We start from the raw sequence: 22,114 nt of genomic DNA on the forward strand, positions 1-22,114 counted from the left end.
GTATCTAGCTGGCCACACATTACACATACATAACGTGTTTATAACTATTTTGCTTCAAGCGGACGCATTCACAGTTTATTCTGTAAACAACGGTCATTGTTTAACCTTTGTTGAAATCGCGTTACTTTACTTAGTTTTATGAACAAACAACAAACAGGAAGATGTTGATACTTGTTACTTACATGTATTTGAATTTCATCAATCCAAGCACCTTTCATTGTTCATATAAACTTTAAAAAAGGTCCTTTTCTGTCAAATTAAAAATTGAACTCAAATTTGAAAAAAAATGATGATGTTTTTTCACATGTCACTAGACATTAACCGTTCGATGTCAGACCTTCTAAGTGAATGAGTCCCTTCAAGATGTGACATTCATACAGCACTTTACACGTTATAAAACATACATTCATCACAATCACCTGTCTTAGGCGGCTAATTTGACCCTTTCCCAGAGGTGCCCGCCTAAGACAGGTTTTCCTTCAATGATATAAAATGATGTTAAAATATTCCCCTGTAAAGTGACGTTAATTCAGTTTGTATCCATAGTTTGACGCTAATAGAAAACATAACACGATATGGTCATATACTGATTTGGTGCTTGTGGGCAATCAGTTGCTGCATATAGCAATTTTGGTTTATGCTTATTTATTTCTGCTCGATTGAACACAGTGAGTCCAAAGAACGTTTTCCGTGGAGAAGATCGAAACCACGACCTCTGGGATGAGAGGTGGACACCTTTACCACTCAGCCTCTTAATTTAACTGAATGTTATGAAGAGATTCTGCTTTACGGTATTAAAGTGTGTGTGTGGGGGGGGGGGGGGGGGGGGGGGGGGGTTACGGCCAAATTGGACGGTATTGTTGTGAAAATAAACGTTGGTTTTAAAACAGTTCTTATATTTTGGAGACAGTATTAAGACATTGGAATAATAACTAAAAGAAAGCTTCCCAGTGAAACACCATTCAAACCGCCCATTTTTTATCTTCTAATTAAGTGTTTGGATCATGAAGTTATGCCGATGACCAATTGATGGGTTGAAAGCAACCAGGTTCTACGTGGCATCTATTTAAAAAGCAGTTAGAACCAGGGACTACGATAACTAACAGTCTTGAGTCTGAGTTCAGACTCAAGTGGCCAATCTGCAAATCTTCATTTTATTGTTACTTTCTTTCTAGTTGAGTATTAATGATGAGAATTGTTGAATTTTATAACTATACGGAATTGTTTAATCATACGGAATAAAGCTGATGTTTTAAAATTTGACATAAGTACTTTTATGAGTCTGAGTCTAGACTTGGCAATGAGACTGTTCATAAAAATGGCCCCTGTTCGTAATCATTGTTCGTAATCATGGCCCCGGTTTGTATTCAGCGTTCGTAATCATGGCCCCGGTTTGTATTCAGCGTTCGTAAACATGGCCCCTGTTTGTAATCATTGTTCGTAAACATGGCCCCTGTTTGTAATCATGGCCCCTGTTCGTAATCATGGCCTCTGTTCGTAAACATGGCCCCTGTTCGTAATCATGGCCCCTGTTCGTAATCATGGCCCCTGTTCGTAACCATGGCCTCTGTTCGTAAACATGGCCCCTGTTCGTAATCATGGCCCCTGTCCGTAATCATGGCCCCTGTTTGTAAACATGGCCCCTGATCGCAGTCAATATCGATTTAGATACTAGTTTTAAAGGAAAGCGCTTTGTAGTATAGCCGTGTTATGTACATATTTGTATAAACAAATGAACGAATACATGGATGTGATAAACATGGTGGAATCTATAAGACATCTTCCTCCACACCTTTTAAAGGGACTCGTTCACGTTTTAATGGGTCGACTAGTGAAATATGAATAAATGGCTTGTAAAAATGATTAAACATCACCGCAAGTACAAACAAGTGCTCTATTTGTAATAGTGGTCATACAGAAGATGAATTTTACTTTGTTTTACTTTGTTGTTTATGAAATGTATATTTCGATATACGTACAGCCATTCGGAACTCCTCGGCCATTTTTATCGAAAACAACCTCGGATGTATTTGGACGGTTTACATACTCAAAAAGAGGTACGTTTAAGTCCGCTGCAAGTAGATCGCGTAGTAATTTTATTTAGCAGTAAAACTTTATGACTTATTTCTTAGGAATCTTAATTATGTTTGCAACAATACACTTCACTGGCAATCAATTTAAATTTAGATCAATAAATACAACTCTAAAACACTACATTTAATTAATGATATAATTCAATAATTTACGAACTACTTCAACTGATGTACCGGCATACATCCGAGGTTGTTTTCGATAAAAATGGCCGCAAGAGCTCCGAGCGACGTACATCTTATAAGAATGGAAAATTCGCAGTTAGGCCTAGAACTATAACACCTCATGCACTACACAAACTATGCAGTTCAAATTAAACTGTTTAAGCTTATTTCAAAGAACTGATACGTCGCCAAAACTTTGTTAATTTAGTATCTAAATCGAAATAGATTAATAACACCCACATATATTTAGCATCTCTTTGCACGGCTGAGTATATCACTATAAACTTAACTATAAGTATTACTGTTCTTTTTATAACATTGTGATTCTTTCTAGTTTCTTTTTCATATCTTTCACGTTATCGTTGTAAATATGTTTTATTTTGTATCACATTGTTTGCATCATCATGTAATGGAGAACACGTATGCGCTAAAATTACTTAAATAAATGGATATGTTGAATCCTAAATATGTTGATAGCCTAGCATTGCAAATGAAATGACTTAGGTTAAAATTTACAAATTATGTTAAAATGAGTATCTGCAGGCTGCTGTTGTGTTTGTTGATACAACTAGGTTAAGTACATCAATTTAAACAAAATCTGAAAAACAAGTGCCGGCAAATAAAGATATGTGAACGAGCACCTTTAAAGGGACAGGTATGAATGCAATCAATTATGAAAAAGTCTGATTTAAAACGGATTCGCGATAAAATAGTATTAAATATGCAGTATGTGAGCGAGTTCTTCTATACTGAACCTGCCCTAATGATTTGCTTTATTTACTGGAAATGTTTATTTTTAACAAATGCTCTGCTGCCACATGTAATTCTTTTATAAAATAAATAGTCCGTTTTTACAATACACAATAATAACACAATCAACATGCGAATTTTACAACACATTAATTCAATGAAACATTAATATAAATGAAAATCGGTTAATTAATATATAACTAACATCATTTATGAGTATGCGACATTTTAAATGAGACGGTTGACGTTGGTTTCACTTCGTTTAGATCCTCACATTTCGTAACGCTCATTTCGATGGGCATCGGCAGCCCTTCGGCAGAGTTCGTGCTCTCTTCGGGCGTTTTTGACAGTTCGTGTTCGTGCTCATGATCATGATGATGGCGATGCTTATGGTGAAACGCCGCTTGAAGAGAAAAGCGTCTGTGTGTCTGTTTGCGTCCCCCACGACGCTTGGAAATATGAGGATTGTCTTTTCTCATATTCCTGGTTTTGTACACCTGCAGCTGTGTATATAACCGCTTTAATTCAAGCTGAAAAATCAACAACATATACTCGTATAAACATGTTTTAAATACATGGTAGGCAAACAAATCATTATTAAGTTTCTCCGGCTCAATTTCTTTACCCGCACCAGTCTTTGTTACATCATCATCATCATCATCATCATCATCATCATCATCATCATCATCATCATCATCATCATCATCATCATCATCACCACCACTACCACCACCACCACCACCAGCATCATCATCATCATCATCATCATCATCATCATCATCGAAAATGATGATATCTTTAAAAGTACATAAATACGTGACAATACATGATCCCGATATTTTCAAATGAACCCTTCCAACGGATCGGTCGCTACCCAAATACGGCCGAATTTCGGTAGCCGCTAGAAGGAATTCAGACAAACTTATTTTGCGGTAAGTTTACTAATGCAGTAAAATATCAATAAAAGCAAACCCTAATATCTTCTGGGTCCATATCTGCAAGACTAACGTCGCCAACGTCAACGTCACCGTTTGAGGAAATACCGACGTTAAGTTTCATCGCTTCCGGTGCCATGTTGTCGGGAACTTCGGAAGCGGAGTAAGCCCTATTTCGGATGCTCCGCTCATCCGGTGGACGATGCGCGTACCATAGCTAAAGTACAATATGGTTATCAAAACACACTGGGTCAAGCTGTTAACATAATTATATAATAAAACAGTCTTGATAGATTGCAAGATAATAAAGGCACACGCTCCGCACCAAAGCGACAATGAATCTGCATTTCCTTGAGGTTTGAAAAAAGTTATCCTAGTTCATTATACAGTAATAAACAGAACACACGGGCGTATTTGGAATTTAATTCATCTAAAAATAAATTGAATTAAATTAAGAGTATTTCTTAATTAAATATTTGTACTGAGCTCGTGTCTGCTCGAATAATACATCATTCTGTTAAATTCGAAATACCTTTATATTTTTATTAAGAATGCTTTTTATGACAGACGAGTCACACAAAGAGTATTAATATTTCAATGAGGCGTCGCATTGTTGGAGCGTGATTTAGATATCCGAGGGTCTAATGCAAAATTATTCTATCTACTTCTGAACATTATATCACTTAGAACATCCTCGCTCTCACACTCCACTGTCGGCAGCATAATATAAAACATTTATATAATTTTGCTTACCTTTGGCCCAAAAACTAATACCAAAGTTACACTGACGGTTAGTTGACAGCGTAGGAAATACATCAGGAAAAGATAGTCCGGATGAAGGTTTACCCAATATATATGCCTGAAATATGTAAGCGAAACATGGCTGAACTATTTAATATATAAATAAGATTACATGTCAATGTACATTCTGGAAATATGGTTAATGGCTGAAATAGTTCATCTAATATATAAATTTTACATATAAATTTTAATGCTTGAAATATGTAAATATATGCCTGAAATATAAATATATGACTGAAATAAGGCATTTATCCATTTGACAATTGTGCAGAATTATCTTAATTTACTGTGACATTATTTCAGTCTTCAATTAATTAATCAACAGCGTGATATTTTATATATCATGTACATATGCAATGTTATCAATGATAATAGTTGACAATTAATTTTATAAAATGATAAAGAATCATATTCAGCAACTATTTTTTTCTGATTGATAGAGGCACTACCCTTTAAAGTAAACCGACGCCTGAATCCTACAGAGAAACGTCATCTTATTATCAGATAACGTCACATAAAGATTAGTGACGTCATTTTGCAACAATTGTGTAGAGTTTCGGTGATTGGCTTCGGTTGTGGAATTCAAAAACGACGTTGAGGAGTTGGTCATTGTTGTGAGGCTGACCATGGCTTTGAGTTCACAAATACTATTTTCACTTCATTTGTACTCTCTATTGACATATAGAATACTTGTTTTGGTGTTATGCTTCATACTAATTTCTATATAAACAAACCATTACGGGTCATATGTTCTAAAAATCGTGTACACATTTTAGATTATAAGTATCGTTAAGGTGTTTCTGGTAAAGATGCAAAATGACGCACAATAATTTAAAATCACTGTCAACGTCAAAGAGTTCCTTAAATCTTAAAATCCTACCAAGTATTTTTTTCCAAATAAATAAGCTCTCATTTATTTACTTTCTAAATGCGGGGTGGATGATTTTTTCCAGCACACATGGTCACACTATCAGAAACACCTTTCTCCCACCCCAGATAAGAAGATCCAAATATTTGGCCATGGTGGAAATCCGTATCTGGCCAACGGGTTAAAAATACCGGTATTTAAAAATAAACTGAAATACATTTTGATTACATTATTTTCAACTGCGATGTGAGAAAAAAACATCGATCATGGCCGCTCGTGCAAGATAAGTTCGTCTCAACCCTCGCGCAGGGTATTCCGTGGAAGCTCAGATTAAGTAAAACTTAAAAGTCACTCACAGAGAAGAACTATTTATTCAGGTGTTTTAAATATATCGATAATGAAAGTCGAATTGCCAGCCCACAAAATGTAGATGTCTCTTTTGAGAACATTATTTTTATAATGAATATATAATTGTAGTTGCGTATAATCTGATACGGACACTTGGATAATTAGTTGTCTGCCAGTCAGGTATAATTTCAGGTAGGTAAATATTCAACGAAGTATAATTATATTATTGACAGTTAATGTCGCTATGATGTGGTTCTTTCAATTTAATATATCTTTGTAACTAAATTATTATAGCAATATTTCTACGCATGAACCTAGTTTTAAGATTTGTGGTACGGTATTTGACACATATTTATAACCAGTTACAAGGCTTAAAATATATTGTCCTTTAAATTCCCTATTTATCTTTCATTTGACAACCCATTACTTAACCAAGGAATATTCTTCTTCTGCTTTTAAATCAAAGGATCTACCCGCGCCCTACAATGGCGCATGATGGCTCGACCCCGCCACATCCCCCAGTGTGACTTCTTAGAAAAAATGTTCAAGTCAAAGAAGGAATTGTTCCCCCTTCGATCGGTGGGATATTCGCCAACAGATATTTTGGCCCCAAAATGCAGAAAGACCTGCTACTACATGATTGAGATCTAGAGTTGTCCCCAGCTCTGACTATTGGATAGGGTTTTATTTCTCTGGTCTTTACTAGATGCTTATTAAAAATTGATGATTCTTCAACCTTAGTGCATTACTATTGAGTAAAGAAAAGTGCTGAATACATTAGAAAACACAATTATTTTCAGATATTTACCTTAGTGCATAAAACATTGTAGAAATAACACATTCTTGAAATATGGCTGTGGAGACGTAAAACCCCTCCCTGTATTCTGACTGTGCCGCCCGGACTCGCCAACAGAGGTACAACCCGAATACCAGAAACAGGATCTCCGCTGAAGATGAAATAAACATGTAGAATTGTGGTATGGAACTCACTTTAATGGAAATTTACCAAACTAACGATAAAGCTGTAATCTGAGTTGTCGGTCATACGTTATCATAGAAAAAAGTATTTCGTTCACGTTTCAAACGAAAACTTGGTTCAAGTCTAGTATACTGGGCCTGTCCTTGTAGTGTCCTCTATTTTATTTATTATACATGTCCGAATACGCTTTGTATTCTTCACCCCACTATACTTAATTGTTTATGCTTTATTGTGTATGCTTTATTGGTTATGCTTTATTGTGTATGCTTTATTGGTTATGCTTTATTGTTTATGCTTTATTGGTTATGCTTTATTGTTTATGCTTTATTGTTTATGTTTTTTGTTTATGCTTCATTGGTTATGCTATATTGATTATGCTTTATTGGTTATGCTTTATTGGTTATGCTTTATTGTGTATGCTTTATTGGTTATGCTTTATTGTTTATGCTTTATTGGTTATGCTTTATTGTGTATGCTTTATTGGTTATGCTTTATTGATTATGCTTTATTGGTTATGCTTTATTGGTTATGCTTTATTGTGTATGCTTTATTGTTTATGCTTTTTGTTTATGCTTCATTGGTTATGCTATATTGATTATGCTTTATTGGTTATGCTTTATTGTGTATGCTTTATTGTTTATGCTTCATTGGTTATGCTTTATTGTTTATGCTTTATTGGTTATGCTTTATTGGTTATGCTTTATTGTTTTGCTTTATTGGTTATCCTATGTTGTTTATGTTTCATTCCTTTATGCTTTATTCTTTATGTTTTATATTTTAAACGTTTTTTCTTATACTTTATTCTTTTTTGTTAATGCTTTATAGTTTAATCTTTTTGTTTGTGACGGCGGCTGCGGTGGCGGTGGTGGTTGTGGTGGTTGGTGTGGTGTTGGTGGGGGTGGTTGGGTGAAAGTGGTGGTGGTGGTTGTGGTGGTGGTGGTGGTTGTTGTGGTGGTGATGGTGGTGGTGGTTGTGGTAGTGGTCGTAGTAGGGTGGTGGTGGTAGTAATGGTTGATGTTTTGGTGTTTGAGGTGGAAGTGGTGGTGGTAATAGTGGTGGCGGTGGTAGTAGTGGTTGTGGTTTTGGTGCCTGAGGTGGTAGCAGTGGTGGTGTTGGTGGCGGTGGTGGCTGTAGCAGTGGTAGCGGCGGTGGGAGAAGCTTCAATCCTAACGTACTAAGAGTCTTGGTGACTTTTACTATGACATTTTCTCGTCTTATTGATGAACAATTAAGCTGAAAATTAATTGCACGGTATGATCGTGTTGTGAATGGCCCAGTATAAAATCTATTTTGACAACCATTTCGACACGATTGTTTAATGCGAAATATATGCTAAACCTGACAATACAAGATTTTCTCACAAGAACAGTTCACACGATTTTGAACTCTCAGCAAAAAAGTAATATCTCCATTTCAACGCTGTGACGTAAGTTTAGATACTTATCCGTACAATTAGAAGGGTAAGTAATCATTTATCCAATAGTGCTATATTTGAACATTATTTAAACTAGTTTCATCTGAAAACTAAATATACCCCGTATCAGATTTTTCTATTGACGAATTCAGCTCTAGTTGTCGCTAATAATAATAATGGACATCAATTACAATTTTGGACTGAAGAACCTCTTTTGTCAATAAAAAGTCGTGATTTCTGTATTTGAATGAGACAAAGGGGCTTATTATAAGTAGGGCACGATCGGAGTAGCTCCAACCAGTATAAATATGAGACCCCCTCCCAAAGTCTGCAGGTCATTCTAAGGAGAACGGACACCTGGGATTTCTTACTGAAAGTAAGTCTGTTTTATTTATTTATTTCTTATTATTTATTTCTTATTGTTTGATTACTTATAATTCTTATAATGCTGGTTGTTTTATTTTGTCTGGTGAATTTGTGTATGGTTAGGATACGGTCAACGTGCCATAAAACATGACGAGGATTCCAGTTAAGGCTGCTGGGGCGATATTCACTTATATCTTAATTTAATACTCTAAAATGCAGATGTTGGATTTCATGTAAAATAAGAATCAGACAAATGTTGATGATAAAAATAGCTGAATATGTTACGTATATATGCTATACTGTAGATGTTGTTTTAATTATCTATACTTTTCACGATATTTCGAAGTAAGGTGATTGTACGTTTCAATAAATTATCAATGGGCACATGAGCTCGCAAAGCATAGCTTAACATGAAATCTATGATTATTTTTTCTATCTTAAGAGGAACATTTTTAATTTCATTGGAAGTGAACCATATGCAAATATTTCTGAATAGTTGCTTTAGTTTTACAAATATTCAGTCTAAATAAGTATAATCTACGACATGAAATATACTGTGATCCAATTTAACTTATTTACTTTATATAGGTGACGAATATTGAAGTTGTTCCACCAACATTACAGAACCTGTATGTTATATGCTTGTAACGACCATGTTAACTCCCAAACAAATTATAAGGCGATGGGATCATCTTATGAACGTACATACGACGATAAATCGTACGACCCAGATTTACAGTGTTACATATTAGTTTCAACGTTTTGCTTGCAAAAATAAAATAAGCAAGTTTTTACTGACATATATAAGTACTTATACCCAAAAAGATAGCTTTACTTAACTTGATACATTTTTATTTGAGGAAGTGATCGTACGACAAGATCCTTAACAAGGGGGCTGTAAAATAAGTGTGTATGATCCTAACGTCAGAGATATGTACATTTTAGATGTTAGCTATTGAAAGCATGCTCCCCTATTAAACGACCAAATTAACGTTCATAGTTATCAGGTTTTACTTGGAAAGTTAAAAACACCATAAGACAAAGGTCTCGAACTTTGCCTATGCATTCATACATATCCGAGGCATAAAGTTTTGTATTCTTCTCTTATCTTTAAAGTTTTTGCCCGCGCCCATTGACTGCTTTATGGTTTGTCTAACCGCGTTCCCCTGCAGGGTTAAAGATCAGATCGCATCGATGTTATATACCCAACCGCATCGATGTTATATACCCAACCGCATCGATGTTATATACCCAACCGCATCGATGTTATATACCCAACCGCATCGATGTTATAAACCCAACCGCATCGATTTTATATACACAACCGCATCAATGTTAAATACACAACCGCATCAATGTTAAATACACAACCGCATCAATGTAAAATACAAAATCGCATCATTAATGATAAATACCCAACCGCATCAATGTTAAATATCCAACCGCATCAATATTTAATACCCAACTGCATCAATGTTAAATGCACAACCGCATCAATGTTAAATACAAAACCGCATCAATGTTTAATACCCCATTTGTTAAATAACCCACAGCATCAATGTTTAATACACAACCGCATCATTTATGTTAAATACAAAATCGCATCAATGTTAAAGACCCCACCCTATCGCTTGTGAATATGAAAGACCCCGCCGTATCCGCAGTGTAATGCTTAAGACCCGCCGTATCCCCGGAATCATTTAATGTTAATTAAAGACCCCTTCGCATACCGCTTGCAGTTTTAAAGACCCCGCCGCATCAATGTTAAATACCCAATGCATCCCTCGCCAATAAAGCGCGGTCGGCCTCGATTAAATGGAGTCCGACCCGGCTCTTTTAGCGTCCACTTGGTTCGCACGTATAAACATAAGGAAAGTTCAAAACAATTAAGGCGTGTTGATATTTTGAAACCAACAGTATATTAATCCATTATTTCTCTGTTTCAGATTGAACGTTTTTGATTGGTCAACATGATGTTTCAAGGCCTGGCAATGTGCCTCTGCGTGGTGCTTATGACATCTACGCATGCGCGTCCAAGTCCAACCGTAAGTCACCTTTTACTAGGGTTTTAGCGATAACGTGTATAAAGGGCCGTATATGGGATGGGACGAACTTTGAAAAAAAAAGTAAGCTATGTACATAAATCACCAGGAGGATGGAGGATGCTTGAGGGTAGAGGGGTACTTGAGGGTAGAGGATGCTTAAGGGTAGAGGATGATTGAAGGTACAGTATGGTTGATGGTAGAGGGGTACTTGAGGGTAGAGGATGCTTAAAGGTAGAGGATGATTGAGGGTAAAGTATGGTTGAGAGTAGAGGGGTACTTGAGGGTAGAGGATGATTGAGGGTAGGGTATGGTTGAGGGTAGAGGGGTGCTTGAGAGTAGATGGGTGCTTGAGGGAAAAGGGGTGCATGAGGGAAGAGGGGTGCATGAGGGTAGAGAGGTACTTTAGAGAAGAGGATGCATGAGGAAAGAAGGGTGCATGAGGGTAGAGAGGTACTTTAGAGAAGAGGATGCTTGAGGGTAGAGAGGTGCTTGAGGTCACAGTATGCTTGAGGGTAGAGGGGTGCTTGAGGGTAGAGGGTTGATGAGGGAAGAGGGGTGCGTGAGGATAGAGGGGTGCGTGAGATAAGAGAGTGCCTGAGGGAATATGAGTGTTTTAGGGTAGAGGGGTGCCTGAGGGTAGAGGGGTGCTTGAGGATAGAGTGGTGCATGCGGGAAGATGGGTGCTTAAGAGTAGAGGTGTTCTTGAGGGAATAGGGTTGCGTGAGGGTAAAGGAACGTTTCCAAACATGACAGGGTGCAGCAACCTCCTATAACTGACCGACTATAACCCTAATTTTACAGGCATAATTTATTTGGAGCCTTGAATAAACTTTGGCTATGAACAAGTAGTCCTGTTTTTGAGCCAAATAACACCATTTGCAGCGAGACACAAACACCAAATCATCAGTCCCACCTTCTGGCTTTTTAAAGTTAGAATTTTAATTGATAATTAAACGAGTACTTTAAGCCCGTAACCAATATGAGTTAAGAACGTATTTATACTTATAACTGATGAAATCCAAACCAAACTTGATGTATACAAAACAGAAAACAAACCAATACAGTTGACGTGATAAATGATTTTTTTTTTTCAAATTTGTTTTTAAAAAATCAAAGTGTCTTCTTCTTTAAACCTTGGTGGTACTTTTTGGGTTTAAATACTTCATGAACATTAGTTGATCAGTATTTCAACCGCCGGTCGTTACTTACCTCCTGGTCAGATATATCTTAATTTTTAACTACACACGTTTATTGATAAACAATAGTATTTTTAGCATCTGTGTAATTTCTATTTTACAGGAACGGCTTGAGAGCGAACTACTGGGACTTTTGAGGCGCATGGGACAAAATGCAGGTCCACCATCAAGCCAACCAGCGGGAAAGGGAGGACCACCTCCTTGCCCAGAGGGCACAACCTGTCCACCTCCTTGCCCAGAGGGTGCCACATGTCCACCACCACCACCACCACCACCATCATCAAACCAACCAGCGAGAAGAAATGGTGGACCACCACCATCAAACCAACCATCGCGAAATGGTGGACCACCTCCTTGCCCAGAGGGCACGACCTGTCCACCTCCTTGCCCAGAGGGTATCACATGTCCACCACCACCACCACCACCATCAAACCAACCAGCGAGAAGAAATGGTGGACCACCACAATCAAACCAACAGGCGGGAAATGGTGGACCACCACCATCAAACCAACCAGCGGGAAATGGTGGACCACCTCCTTGCCCAGAGGGCACGACCTGCCGACCTCCATGCCCAGAAGGCGAGACTTGTCCACCACCACAAACGACGCAAGCTCCGACTAAACGTGACCAACTCATCATGGACAGTTTACGTTACCTCCTGAGTGAGCAGGATGGTAAAGGCGCTAGAGGCCAAAAACGGCCACCGAAGAAGCAAGAAAATAACAAACAGGGGCCTCCCCCACCGCCTGAAGGTGACAAGCCAGCTGGATGTGAAGGCGTAGACTGCCCTCTTTCCTCGCCTCCTCCACCAACCAATGGTATCAGTCATTCGCCTGCCCCACAGCCCGAAGGCGGTTCACCACCATGCGAAGGGGAAGGTTGTCCACCCCAACAATCAACCACTGCCCTACCACAACCTCAGCTCGAATCAAAGAGTAAAGTATTGTTCGCCCGTCGACTCCTTGATCTCCTTAGCGGGTTCAGAAAGTAAACATTCGATAGCAAGAACAATCATAAAACACGTGATCGTTCAGTAATCGTGTCACTAAGACATACCAATATCAAAGTGAACCTTCACTGAACAAGCGTGGAATTCTCAATACGAAACTGGATTTGACATCGGATCGAAGAATTGACTGATGAACTGTGTGTTGTTGTTTTTTGTCTATCGTTTAATTGTTTTTTCTATAATTACTTTTTTTGTATGGTTGCTATGAATTTTGAGTCAGGACTGAGCGTTTATTAACTACATACTTCAACTTCTGAATAAATGATTGCCTTACAATTGTCTTCCGTTGTTGACAACCTCTTCCATGTCTTCTGGTTATTCATGAACATCTGTGTGAACAGAAGGAACCCGCCCGTGCTTACATACAGGAAACAAAATGCAGTTTTTTTTAGAAACACATCTTACGGAAGTACAAACTTTATCTCATTTTATTGTAACTGATTATTTACTGCAATGAGTCTTGCACAAGCACCAAAGCCCCCTTAAAAGCAGCTTTTCATTTTCAAAAGTATCATTAAAATCAAGGATCGCGTTCAACCGAAACATTATAAAGTTTATCGTCATAAAACAAACCATTTTTAATAAAGTAGAAGTAGCAGAATATGTAGTTGTTTCCTATCAAGTTTATATTATAAACAGGGGATAATTTGCACAGGAGGGGTATTCAAATAGGCTACATACCGTAGTTCATTTGGAACATTTTGTGCACAGGTTAGCTAAAAACGTTGCATGTTCAGCATATGAGAACAGAACATTCAGTAATGGATTCATGGGATGATTTATTTTAATATGTGTCAGTGGCAGAAGTTCACGGATGTTTCAACCGTTCTGGGGAAAGTGGTCTCCGCACTTCAAAAAAGGCAAGGAAGAAAAACAACTTCACTCATCAGGACTGGCTGTTTCACTTCAATGGTAGTTTTCACCTCTTATATAAAGGCAATGAAGTGAAAAAAATACACTCATCAAATAAGGGTTGTCTTCTTTAGACTGTAATAATTCATAGATTTTGTGTCAAGCTTTCCTTACACCGATGCTATTACAAAGTTACGCTTCTTAATTAATCCGGATGCATCCTCAAAATAACAAGATAATATCACAAAATTTACAAAAGATATGAGCAAATAAGCATGACAGGCAGACGTAGAACTTAAATGCGTGTTTTGACGTCACAGAAATGACATTGCTGCATGGGTATTATATTTGAATGTTTTGTACTTGAATCCGAGTTGACGTCGTCTCCCCTTATCTGATTTTAGAAACTCTGGTCAATACTCAATATGCGACTTATGTCAATATCATGGTTCTCCATCCCTGACTCTATCCCCTGTGTACCTTCAGTTATTCTGAACACCAACCAATCCGAAAACATTAATCGGTCCTAGATTCAATCAAGTCCAATATCGTATATAAACCATAGGCATCTCAAAATTGACGCCAGTTCTGCGTTCTACACAGGGAACAGACTCAAAAAGATGAAATATTCTCATTCAAGCCAATTTAACATATGGCAGTTAACCATGTATAGTATTTTATCGATTACATATAGTCCTACAAACAGTCTCATTTCATGACATCACTGGACTTAAATGCGGCGACCCAAAGCACTAATTATATGTTGACAATGTGCTTACCTGATTCTGTGGAGTAGTCCCACCAACCATCTTTACATACGATATATCTTAACCCTTCGTGTTCCCCCGTCTCCAATAATGATGAACCCTCTTGGACCTAAAATGAAAACCATATTTAATAGGTGATAGTATTACAGAAAGTTTTGCCTTTGCTTATGTGTTTGTGTGTGTTCGTTTTTAAGAATTAAGCAATACCTTGAGAAATTCTGGAAGATAAAACAAGAGGCCCACGATGGCAAAACAAGAGGCCCACGATGGACTTTGCTCTACTGGCATGGCTAGACTGGCCATTTTCTATCCAAAGAATATACGTATGGGTAATAGGCAACATACTGATAGCTCACTTTGGGAATATTTCGTGTTAGTAAATGGGCACAGCAATTTCAGTGTTGCAAGATATAACATGTAACGTGAATATGGTGGCTCTATTTAATAACAGAAATGTTGCCAATTTCAAGGCCCAAAAATCCAGTCATGTCTGAGCGAACCTGGCTGGACGATCGGATAAGAAATGGAAGCTATTTTGTTTTCACAAGCCATATTATAGCAATTTTTAACAATTTCAAGGGTCATAATTCAGCCAAAGGATTTTGCTGGTTTTCGAAGGTAACCAAGGTTTTATCTATATTTAACTACTGTCCAGTTTGGGGAAGATTGGATAAGAAGTGGGATCTCTATTGTGTTCACAAGAAGTATTAAAGAAACAATGGCCATTTCAAGGGTCGTTATCCAGTCACACATGGGCGGATCTGGCTAGTTTTCGACAGGAGCCTTGATTTAGTCCATATCTTACTACTGTATAAGTTGAGTAAACATCAAGTCATAAATACAGCATCTGAATATTGAGTTCACAAAAGCTTAATTTTATTAATCAACAGTTTTTAACAATGACAAGGGAGAGTCAAACAAACAAAAAACTGCACTCTCTGAGTACAGGTTGTCTATCTTAGACTGTAATTTTCAATTAGCCACAATGATGAGTCTGACAATTCCAAGGGCCATGATCCAGATATGCAGGGTCAGGTATGGCTGCTTTATGAAAGAAACCGAGCTCTCATGGATATCTAGCTACTTTTATCGTTTCATTAAGATGCACTAACTGCGGACTATTCTCTACTGGCAGTCACATTCAAGGTCAGAAATAACTAAATATATTTCCTTTATATTCTATGTACAATTGACTAACTTGCACGCAAAATAACAATTATTTATATTTCTTCGAGACCCCTTACACCATATAGGGAGAGAAACTTCCACATGTGAAGTAAAAAATAATCAACATTAGAATAAAGTTTTTGTAGGAACAATAAAAATATGGTTTAACGTAACCACTGTGTATTGGATCAAATAACCAAATGCGGTGTTGGAGTTTAAACAATGCAGTGAAAATGTAAATAAACAAAGTAGATCAGGTAGATCACAGCCAATTCACATTTAAACCCTATTATGATGAAGAGTAGCAGGATGGTGAACCATGCTTTGATTCACTGGCATGCATTAATAAAAAGAAAAAAGGAAATGAGTAGACACTTTCGAATTGTTGTAATGGAAGAACTGAATGAGCTGTAAAGGGAGAAAACTCTATAACACTAATATAAGTCTCTCTGTACAAAGTTGTTTACCCAAGAAAATGATTTTGCTAGGCAGCATTTCGAGCAAAGGGAGAGAGTTACTACAATAATACACAACTCGCTGTAAACATTTGTCGTCCTTAGAACATGTTTGTGCTGTCAACGGGCCATAATCCAGTCATGCATGGAAGAATCTGACCTGAGTACTCTGATAAGATTGTTGGTTATGTAACGTGCGACCTCGAACAAACATCAACAGATCCCTTCAGGGAAAAGCATGCTCAACCCTGAAGAGGTCCGCTGGTCTTTATATACAGTAAATTCTCAATCCACACAGAGCCCGGGGATTGCTAATATGCATAATACCAACCAAGCTAACATACGTACTATGAACGTACTTAGTTTATAACGGAATACTATGAACGCACATCCGCCGACTACAGCAGACAGTTATATCAGGTTTTTGGAACATTGTGAAAAGACAGAATGAAACTCTATTAAAAGCTACGCTGGTTCTTCAACGTGCACCATTATATAGCACTATCACCAAACAAACCTGGTCGATATTTACGCAGGTCCATGCCGCCATATACCCTATGACGACCATGACGATACAGAGGAGGTATTTTAAAAGGTCTTTATCCCTGACGTGGACACGATGTGCTTTTCGAGATTGGAAGTCTGCCAGCAGTCTGTAAGTATGGTAAAAGACGGATATATATTAAGATAACGTTTATATATGTTCAATATGGGGCACAACATTATGTTTCGACATATAAATTAATAAGATTGAAAAGTAATAGTTGATACCGGATATGTACAATTAGCTTTATAAACATTTGTTTGACATCGGAATAAATAATATCACCAGCCACGGATCTTCACCAAGTTGACCCCAGAACAGTTCCGTTCGTGTACGCGGTCAATGGTCATCCCGGAAAAAAAATGTCCAAATTAAGCAGAAAATATTTCAAAAAGTAATTTTCAAACCAGTGTCCCTATTACTATTGACTTCAACCATTTCGTTGATGATCTCATGTATATACGCAACTGTACAACTAGCCAAAATGCTATATAATGTTCCGGTAAAATACCAATTTTACTTAAAAGGAAACGCATGAGTGAACGATTATGAAAGCTTTAAACAAATGTGTTTGTTTCCGGTCTCCTGACATTACCCTTTTGCCCTATTACCCTAGTTCGTATTATTGCCAGCTGATAAATGTTGTAGATAATTTAAGGTAGGGTCTTTTAGTCAACACATTTCCACTTTCTGTGTAATGTCTGTTTTCCTTTCTGAAGTTTCGTGCACGGGAGAGTGTAGAGTCAGTACATGCAAGGTTGCAGTATTTCCGTCAATAAATTTCATGAAGTTCCACGAGTCTGGCAAGCGACAAGGGACGTAAGCCATGCCTGAACTTACCTGTATATTTTAAGAACCAAAGCCCCGTATAGTATTGCAAACCCGAGTTCTCGTAACCATGGCACTAGCAGGCATGTCGTTGTAGACGGTTCAAAGTATTGGACGACAACCTTAAGATAAACAGAAAAGATATAATACAGCTTATTCTTTGCGCTCATGCCTCGGCCAAGCGTATCGCTTGACGTTTATAAATTATTCATTTAGAAAGCAAATTTAACTACTGAGTAAGTGTAGTGAACATGAATCAACCTTCTTTAAACATAGGCAAGGGAGGTAACTAAAATCACAGAGTGTCGGTTGTCTCTCTTCAACTGTAGCTAACAAAGGGAAGGGAGGGAAAAACAACAAAAAACTGCTGTCCCTGAAAACAGGTTGTTCCCCTTAGACTATAATTTTTCACTTGGCTATCGTAGCAATTTCAATAATTTCAAGGACCATACTCCATTCATGCATGGTGGATCTGGTTTATAAAGGACTGAGTTCTCATGTATATCTAAGTACTGTAAACGTTTGGTCAAAATGTAATCAAAACTGAAGAGTTTATCACGTTCACAAGCAAATGTTTACTGTCGCACGGACGCACGGACGATGGAAACCACGCCAGTGCTTATGCTCTTCTGGCGTTTGGCAAGTAGAGCTAAAATCATTCATGAAGTTGACAAATATGAAACTCATACACATGCGCGTTTTGCCGTTTTGGCTTATATGATTGTTAAGGTGCAAAAAAGGCATGGGCTTGCTGTATGGTTTTGTCACATGCGTCCGTCTATTTCTGTCAATGAGTTCGTGTTATTGGTCGCAGTACTCGACATATCGTGATCCATGATATCGTTTTAGACATGTTACAATAAAATGCTATTATTGCTACAGTCAGTAAAATACACACGATGTTTATAAGAGGCGAACACAACGCTGCTATTGTTTTCACGTCTTAACGGAAATGTTTTGGAAACGCTTGAGCTTTTGTCTCCATAATGACAAAGAAATGCACTTACATTACCAAAACAGGTCACAAATCAGGTCACATCAATGCAAACATATTGAAAATCGTGAATTAATTAAAAGCTGAACTCGCACAGATTGAAGGTTTTAATATGAAAATCTGCGGTCTCATCTTTTGTTAGCGGTCTTTTACCACTGGTTTGTAGATATTACGCAAAAAAAGAGGTGTAAAAACTGTTAATCTGTGAGAGTGCAGCTTTAAGGGAGACATTTACGGTAGCCCTGTACAATAATGTGGCTGGCATGCCGGGTGAAGCCATACCACCTAATAGGATTCCATGAGTAGAGAAAAAAATGCGCTATAGGTTTGGGAATATGTTTACATATGTATTTCATTATGTATAACAAACACGCTTTTATGGCATTGAAAGATGGCAAACTAGGCCATTTTATGTCAAAGTTCAGTTGAAATCAAGATCAACAACAAGCGTTATCTATAACGTGTTTTAGGTCAATTATAATGAATGAATTTGGTAATAAAGTGGCCAGCTTATTTGAACATCAAATACCTTAAAGCTGCACTCTCACAGATTGAACGTTTTGACAACTATTTTTTATAAAAAAAAATTGTCTTGGAACGAGCCACTTTATGCAAAAATGCATGAAAAACCAGTGATATAAGACTGCTGACAAAAATAGAACGCAGATTTCTATATTTAAGTTAAAAAAAATAATGTTTGTTTTATGCATTTTTCTTAAACCGTTAATGGCGTTTTAGCCATAAAACATTGGTTTTCGAACGGAAATATGAAAATCTGCGATCTGATTTTTTGTCAGCAATCTTATATCACTGGTTTGCAGATATTTACGCAAAAATTTACTCGTTCCAAGAAAAAAAAAAAGTTGTTAAAACAGATAATCTGTGAGGGTGCAACTTTAACAGACCGGAACCGAGGCCAAACTTACCGTAGCATAAAGCAATAAAGCACCCAGAAGAATAATTTCTAGTAAGCACCACATTCCAATCACCATCACCTGCAAATAGATCATGGCTATTAATAACACTTGATGAATGATTTAATCTATAATTAATGTAAAGGATGATATGTGAAGCTTAGATACAATATGTCCTGGTTATTCATTAACCTGCTGGCTGTAACATGTTTTACAAATTCAAAATAATATTTTAAAAGGGACTAGAAACTAGATGGTCTTGACAAAAAAACAATAGATTCAATTATACTTCCATAATTTCGCTGTTGCTCACGCCAATAAAATAATACACCGTAAATATCAATAAATCACCGGAAAGCATAAATAAAGCTTATCTACTTGACTTTTTTATGAAGAATTGCTCTCATTTAATGACATCGGCAGAAATATAATTGTTGAATTGTAAGACAGATATCAGGCAACGTTTAGCTTGAATACATAAATTTAATAGTTTGCATTTTTCAGTGATACATTTATTTATTTTATGGTTTTAACATCGGGTAAACAGAATACTTGCCATTAGTATTTTAAGAAACATATCTTTCATGATTTTGTGGAAATTTATTATATCACTGCTTGGGCGTAGCTAGGGCCTAAGCACTTGTAGGCCCAATGATTTCATGTGAGTCTGGAGACTTTTATATGCATATAACACACACTCAATTATATTCGCAATGATAACAATAAAATCGAGCAATACACCCTGCACGTAGTTTAAACTAACAACCAACTTGCTTTGGTTAAATAAAACAAACTTTTGTGCTTTTCAAAGTGTTTGAATAGATAGTTTTATTGCATTTTGGGGTTATTTAAATTTTGTCATTTTTCAAAAATAAATTGTAGGCCCAGACCTACAAGGACTAAATGTAGCTACGCCACTGCTGACTGTTAGAGAAAATAAACTGAACTACAAAAAAGTTGCAAAACACTACTTGCTGGTAAACGTTTGAGCTTACGTCATCAACGTATGTGCACAATGTACACGCGTAAAATACGTCGCGTCAATAAAGAGGAAACGTGCTTAATACGGTATATACGTCACATGGATTGAAGTAGTTTAGATCAAACAGAGTATCCATTTATCATATTTTAAAATAGGTACAAGAGTAATAAAATATTTAAACTACGAGGAAAGCGTATGTCAGTGAGAGTTTGTGTGGGTGTCAGTGAGAGTTTGTGTGTGGGTGTCAGTGAGAGTTTGTGTGGGTGTCAGTGAGAGTTTGTGTGGGTGTCAGTGAGAGTTTGTGTGTGTGTCAGTGAGAGTTTGTGTTGGAGTCAGTGAGAGTTTGTGTGTGATGTCAGTGAGAGTTTGTGTGTGTGTCAGTGAGAGTGTGTTTGGAGTCAGTGAGAGTTTGTGTGTGATGTCAGTGAGAGTTTGTGTGTGTGTCAGTGAGATTGTGTTTGGAGTCAGTGAGAATTTGTGTGTGGGTGTCAGTAAGAGGTTGTGTGTGTGTCAGTGAGATTGTGTTTGGAGTCAGTGAGAGTTTGTGTGTGGGTGTCAGTGAGAGGTTGTGTGTGGGTGTCAGTGAGAGTTTGTGTGGATGTCAGTAAGAGGTTGTGTGTGGGTGTCAGTAAGAGGTTGTGTGTGGGTGTCAGTGAGAGTTTGTGTGGGTGTCAGTAAGAGGTTGTGTGTGGGTGTCAGTAAGAGGTTGTGTGTGGGTGTCAGTGAGAGTTTGTGTGGGTGTCAGAAAGAGGTTGTGTGTGGGTGTGTCAGTGAGAGTTTGTGTGTGGGTGTCAGTGAGAGTTTGTGTGTGATGTCAGTGAGAGTTTGTGTGGGAGTCAGTGAGAGTTTATGTGGATGTCAGTGAGAGTTTGTGTGTGTGTCAGTGAGAGTTTGTGTGTGTGTCAGTGAGAGTTTGTGTGTGTGTCAGTGAGAGGTTGTGTGTGTGTCAGTGAGAGTTTGTGTTTGGAGTCAGTGAGAGTTTGTGTGGGTGTCAGTAAGAGGTTGTGTGTGTGTGTGTCAGTGAGAGTTTGTGTGTGGTTGTCAGTGAGAGTTTGTTTGTGGGTGTCAGTGAGAGTTTGTGTGTGATGTCAGTGAGAGTTTGTGTGGGAGTCAGTGAGAGTTTGTGTGGGAGTCAGTGAGAGTTTGTGTGTGTGTCAGTGAGAGTTTGTGTGTGTGTCAGTGAGAGTTTGTGTTTGGAGTCAGTGAGAGTTTGTGTGGATGTCAGTGAGAGTTTGTGTGTGATGTCAGAGAGAGTTTGTGTGTGATGTCAGTGAGAGTTTGTGTGTCGATGTCAGTGAGAGTTTGTTAGTGTGTATCAGTGAGAGTTTGTGTGTGTGTGTCAGTGAGAGGTTGTGTGTGTGTCAGTTAGAGCTTGTGTGGATGTCAGTGAGAGTTCGTGTGGATGTCAGTGAGAGTTTGTGTGTGATGTCAGTGAGAGGTTGTGTGTGCGTATCAGTGAGAGTTTGTGTGTGTGTCAGTGAGAGGTTGTGTGTGTGTCAGTGAGAGGTTGTGTGTGTGTCAGTGAGAGGTTGTGTGTGTGTCAGTGAGATTTTGTGTGTGTGTCAGTGAGAGGTTGTGTGTGTGTCAGTGAGAGGTTGTGTGGATGTCAGTGAGAGTTTGTGTGTGTGTCAGTGAGAATTTGTGT

General features: G+C 37.7%; 2 protein-coding genes across 5 annotated transcripts in view; one reads left to right on the forward strand and one right to left on the reverse strand.

The window, feature by feature from the left end:
* Positions 1–856: 856 nt before the first annotated feature.
* Positions 857–22,114, reverse strand: part of LOC128240837 (probable G-protein coupled receptor 158) — a 45,024-nt gene continuing 23,766 nt past the window's right edge. For all 4 annotated transcript variants that reach the window (XM_052957767.1, XM_052957764.1, XM_052957766.1 and 1 more), the window contains exons 5-12: positions 19,500–19,568; positions 17,592–17,701; positions 16,725–16,860; positions 14,598–14,694; positions 6,766–6,904; positions 4,694–4,799; positions 3,978–4,157; positions 857–3,535 (exon numbers count right to left, since the gene is read on the reverse strand). In XM_052957767.1, the coding sequence (XP_052813727.1) occupies positions 3,212–3,535; positions 3,978–4,157; positions 4,694–4,799; positions 6,766–6,904; positions 14,598–14,694; positions 16,725–16,860; positions 17,592–17,701; positions 19,500–19,568 (1,161 nt within the window). In that variant the 3' untranslated portion in view covers positions 857–3,211. The remainder of the gene's footprint in view (positions 3,536–3,977; positions 4,158–4,693; positions 4,800–6,765; positions 6,905–14,597; positions 14,695–16,724; positions 16,861–17,591; positions 17,702–19,499; positions 19,569–22,114) is intronic.
* On the forward strand, positions 8,631–13,188 carry LOC128240838 (uncharacterized). Its single transcript, XM_052957768.1, has 3 exons — positions 8,631–8,726; positions 10,663–10,761; positions 12,061–13,188. Exons 2-3 carry the CDS (start codon positions 10,687–10,689, stop codon positions 12,946–12,948), a joined length of 963 nt encoding a protein of 320 aa, XP_052813728.1. The 5' UTR covers positions 8,631–8,726; positions 10,663–10,686; the 3' UTR covers positions 12,949–13,188.

Source organism: Mya arenaria, chromosome 7, assembly GCF_026914265.1.
Source record: "Mya arenaria isolate MELC-2E11 chromosome 7, ASM2691426v1".
Classification (NCBI taxonomy): domain Eukaryota; kingdom Metazoa; phylum Mollusca; class Bivalvia; order Myida; family Myidae; genus Mya; species Mya arenaria.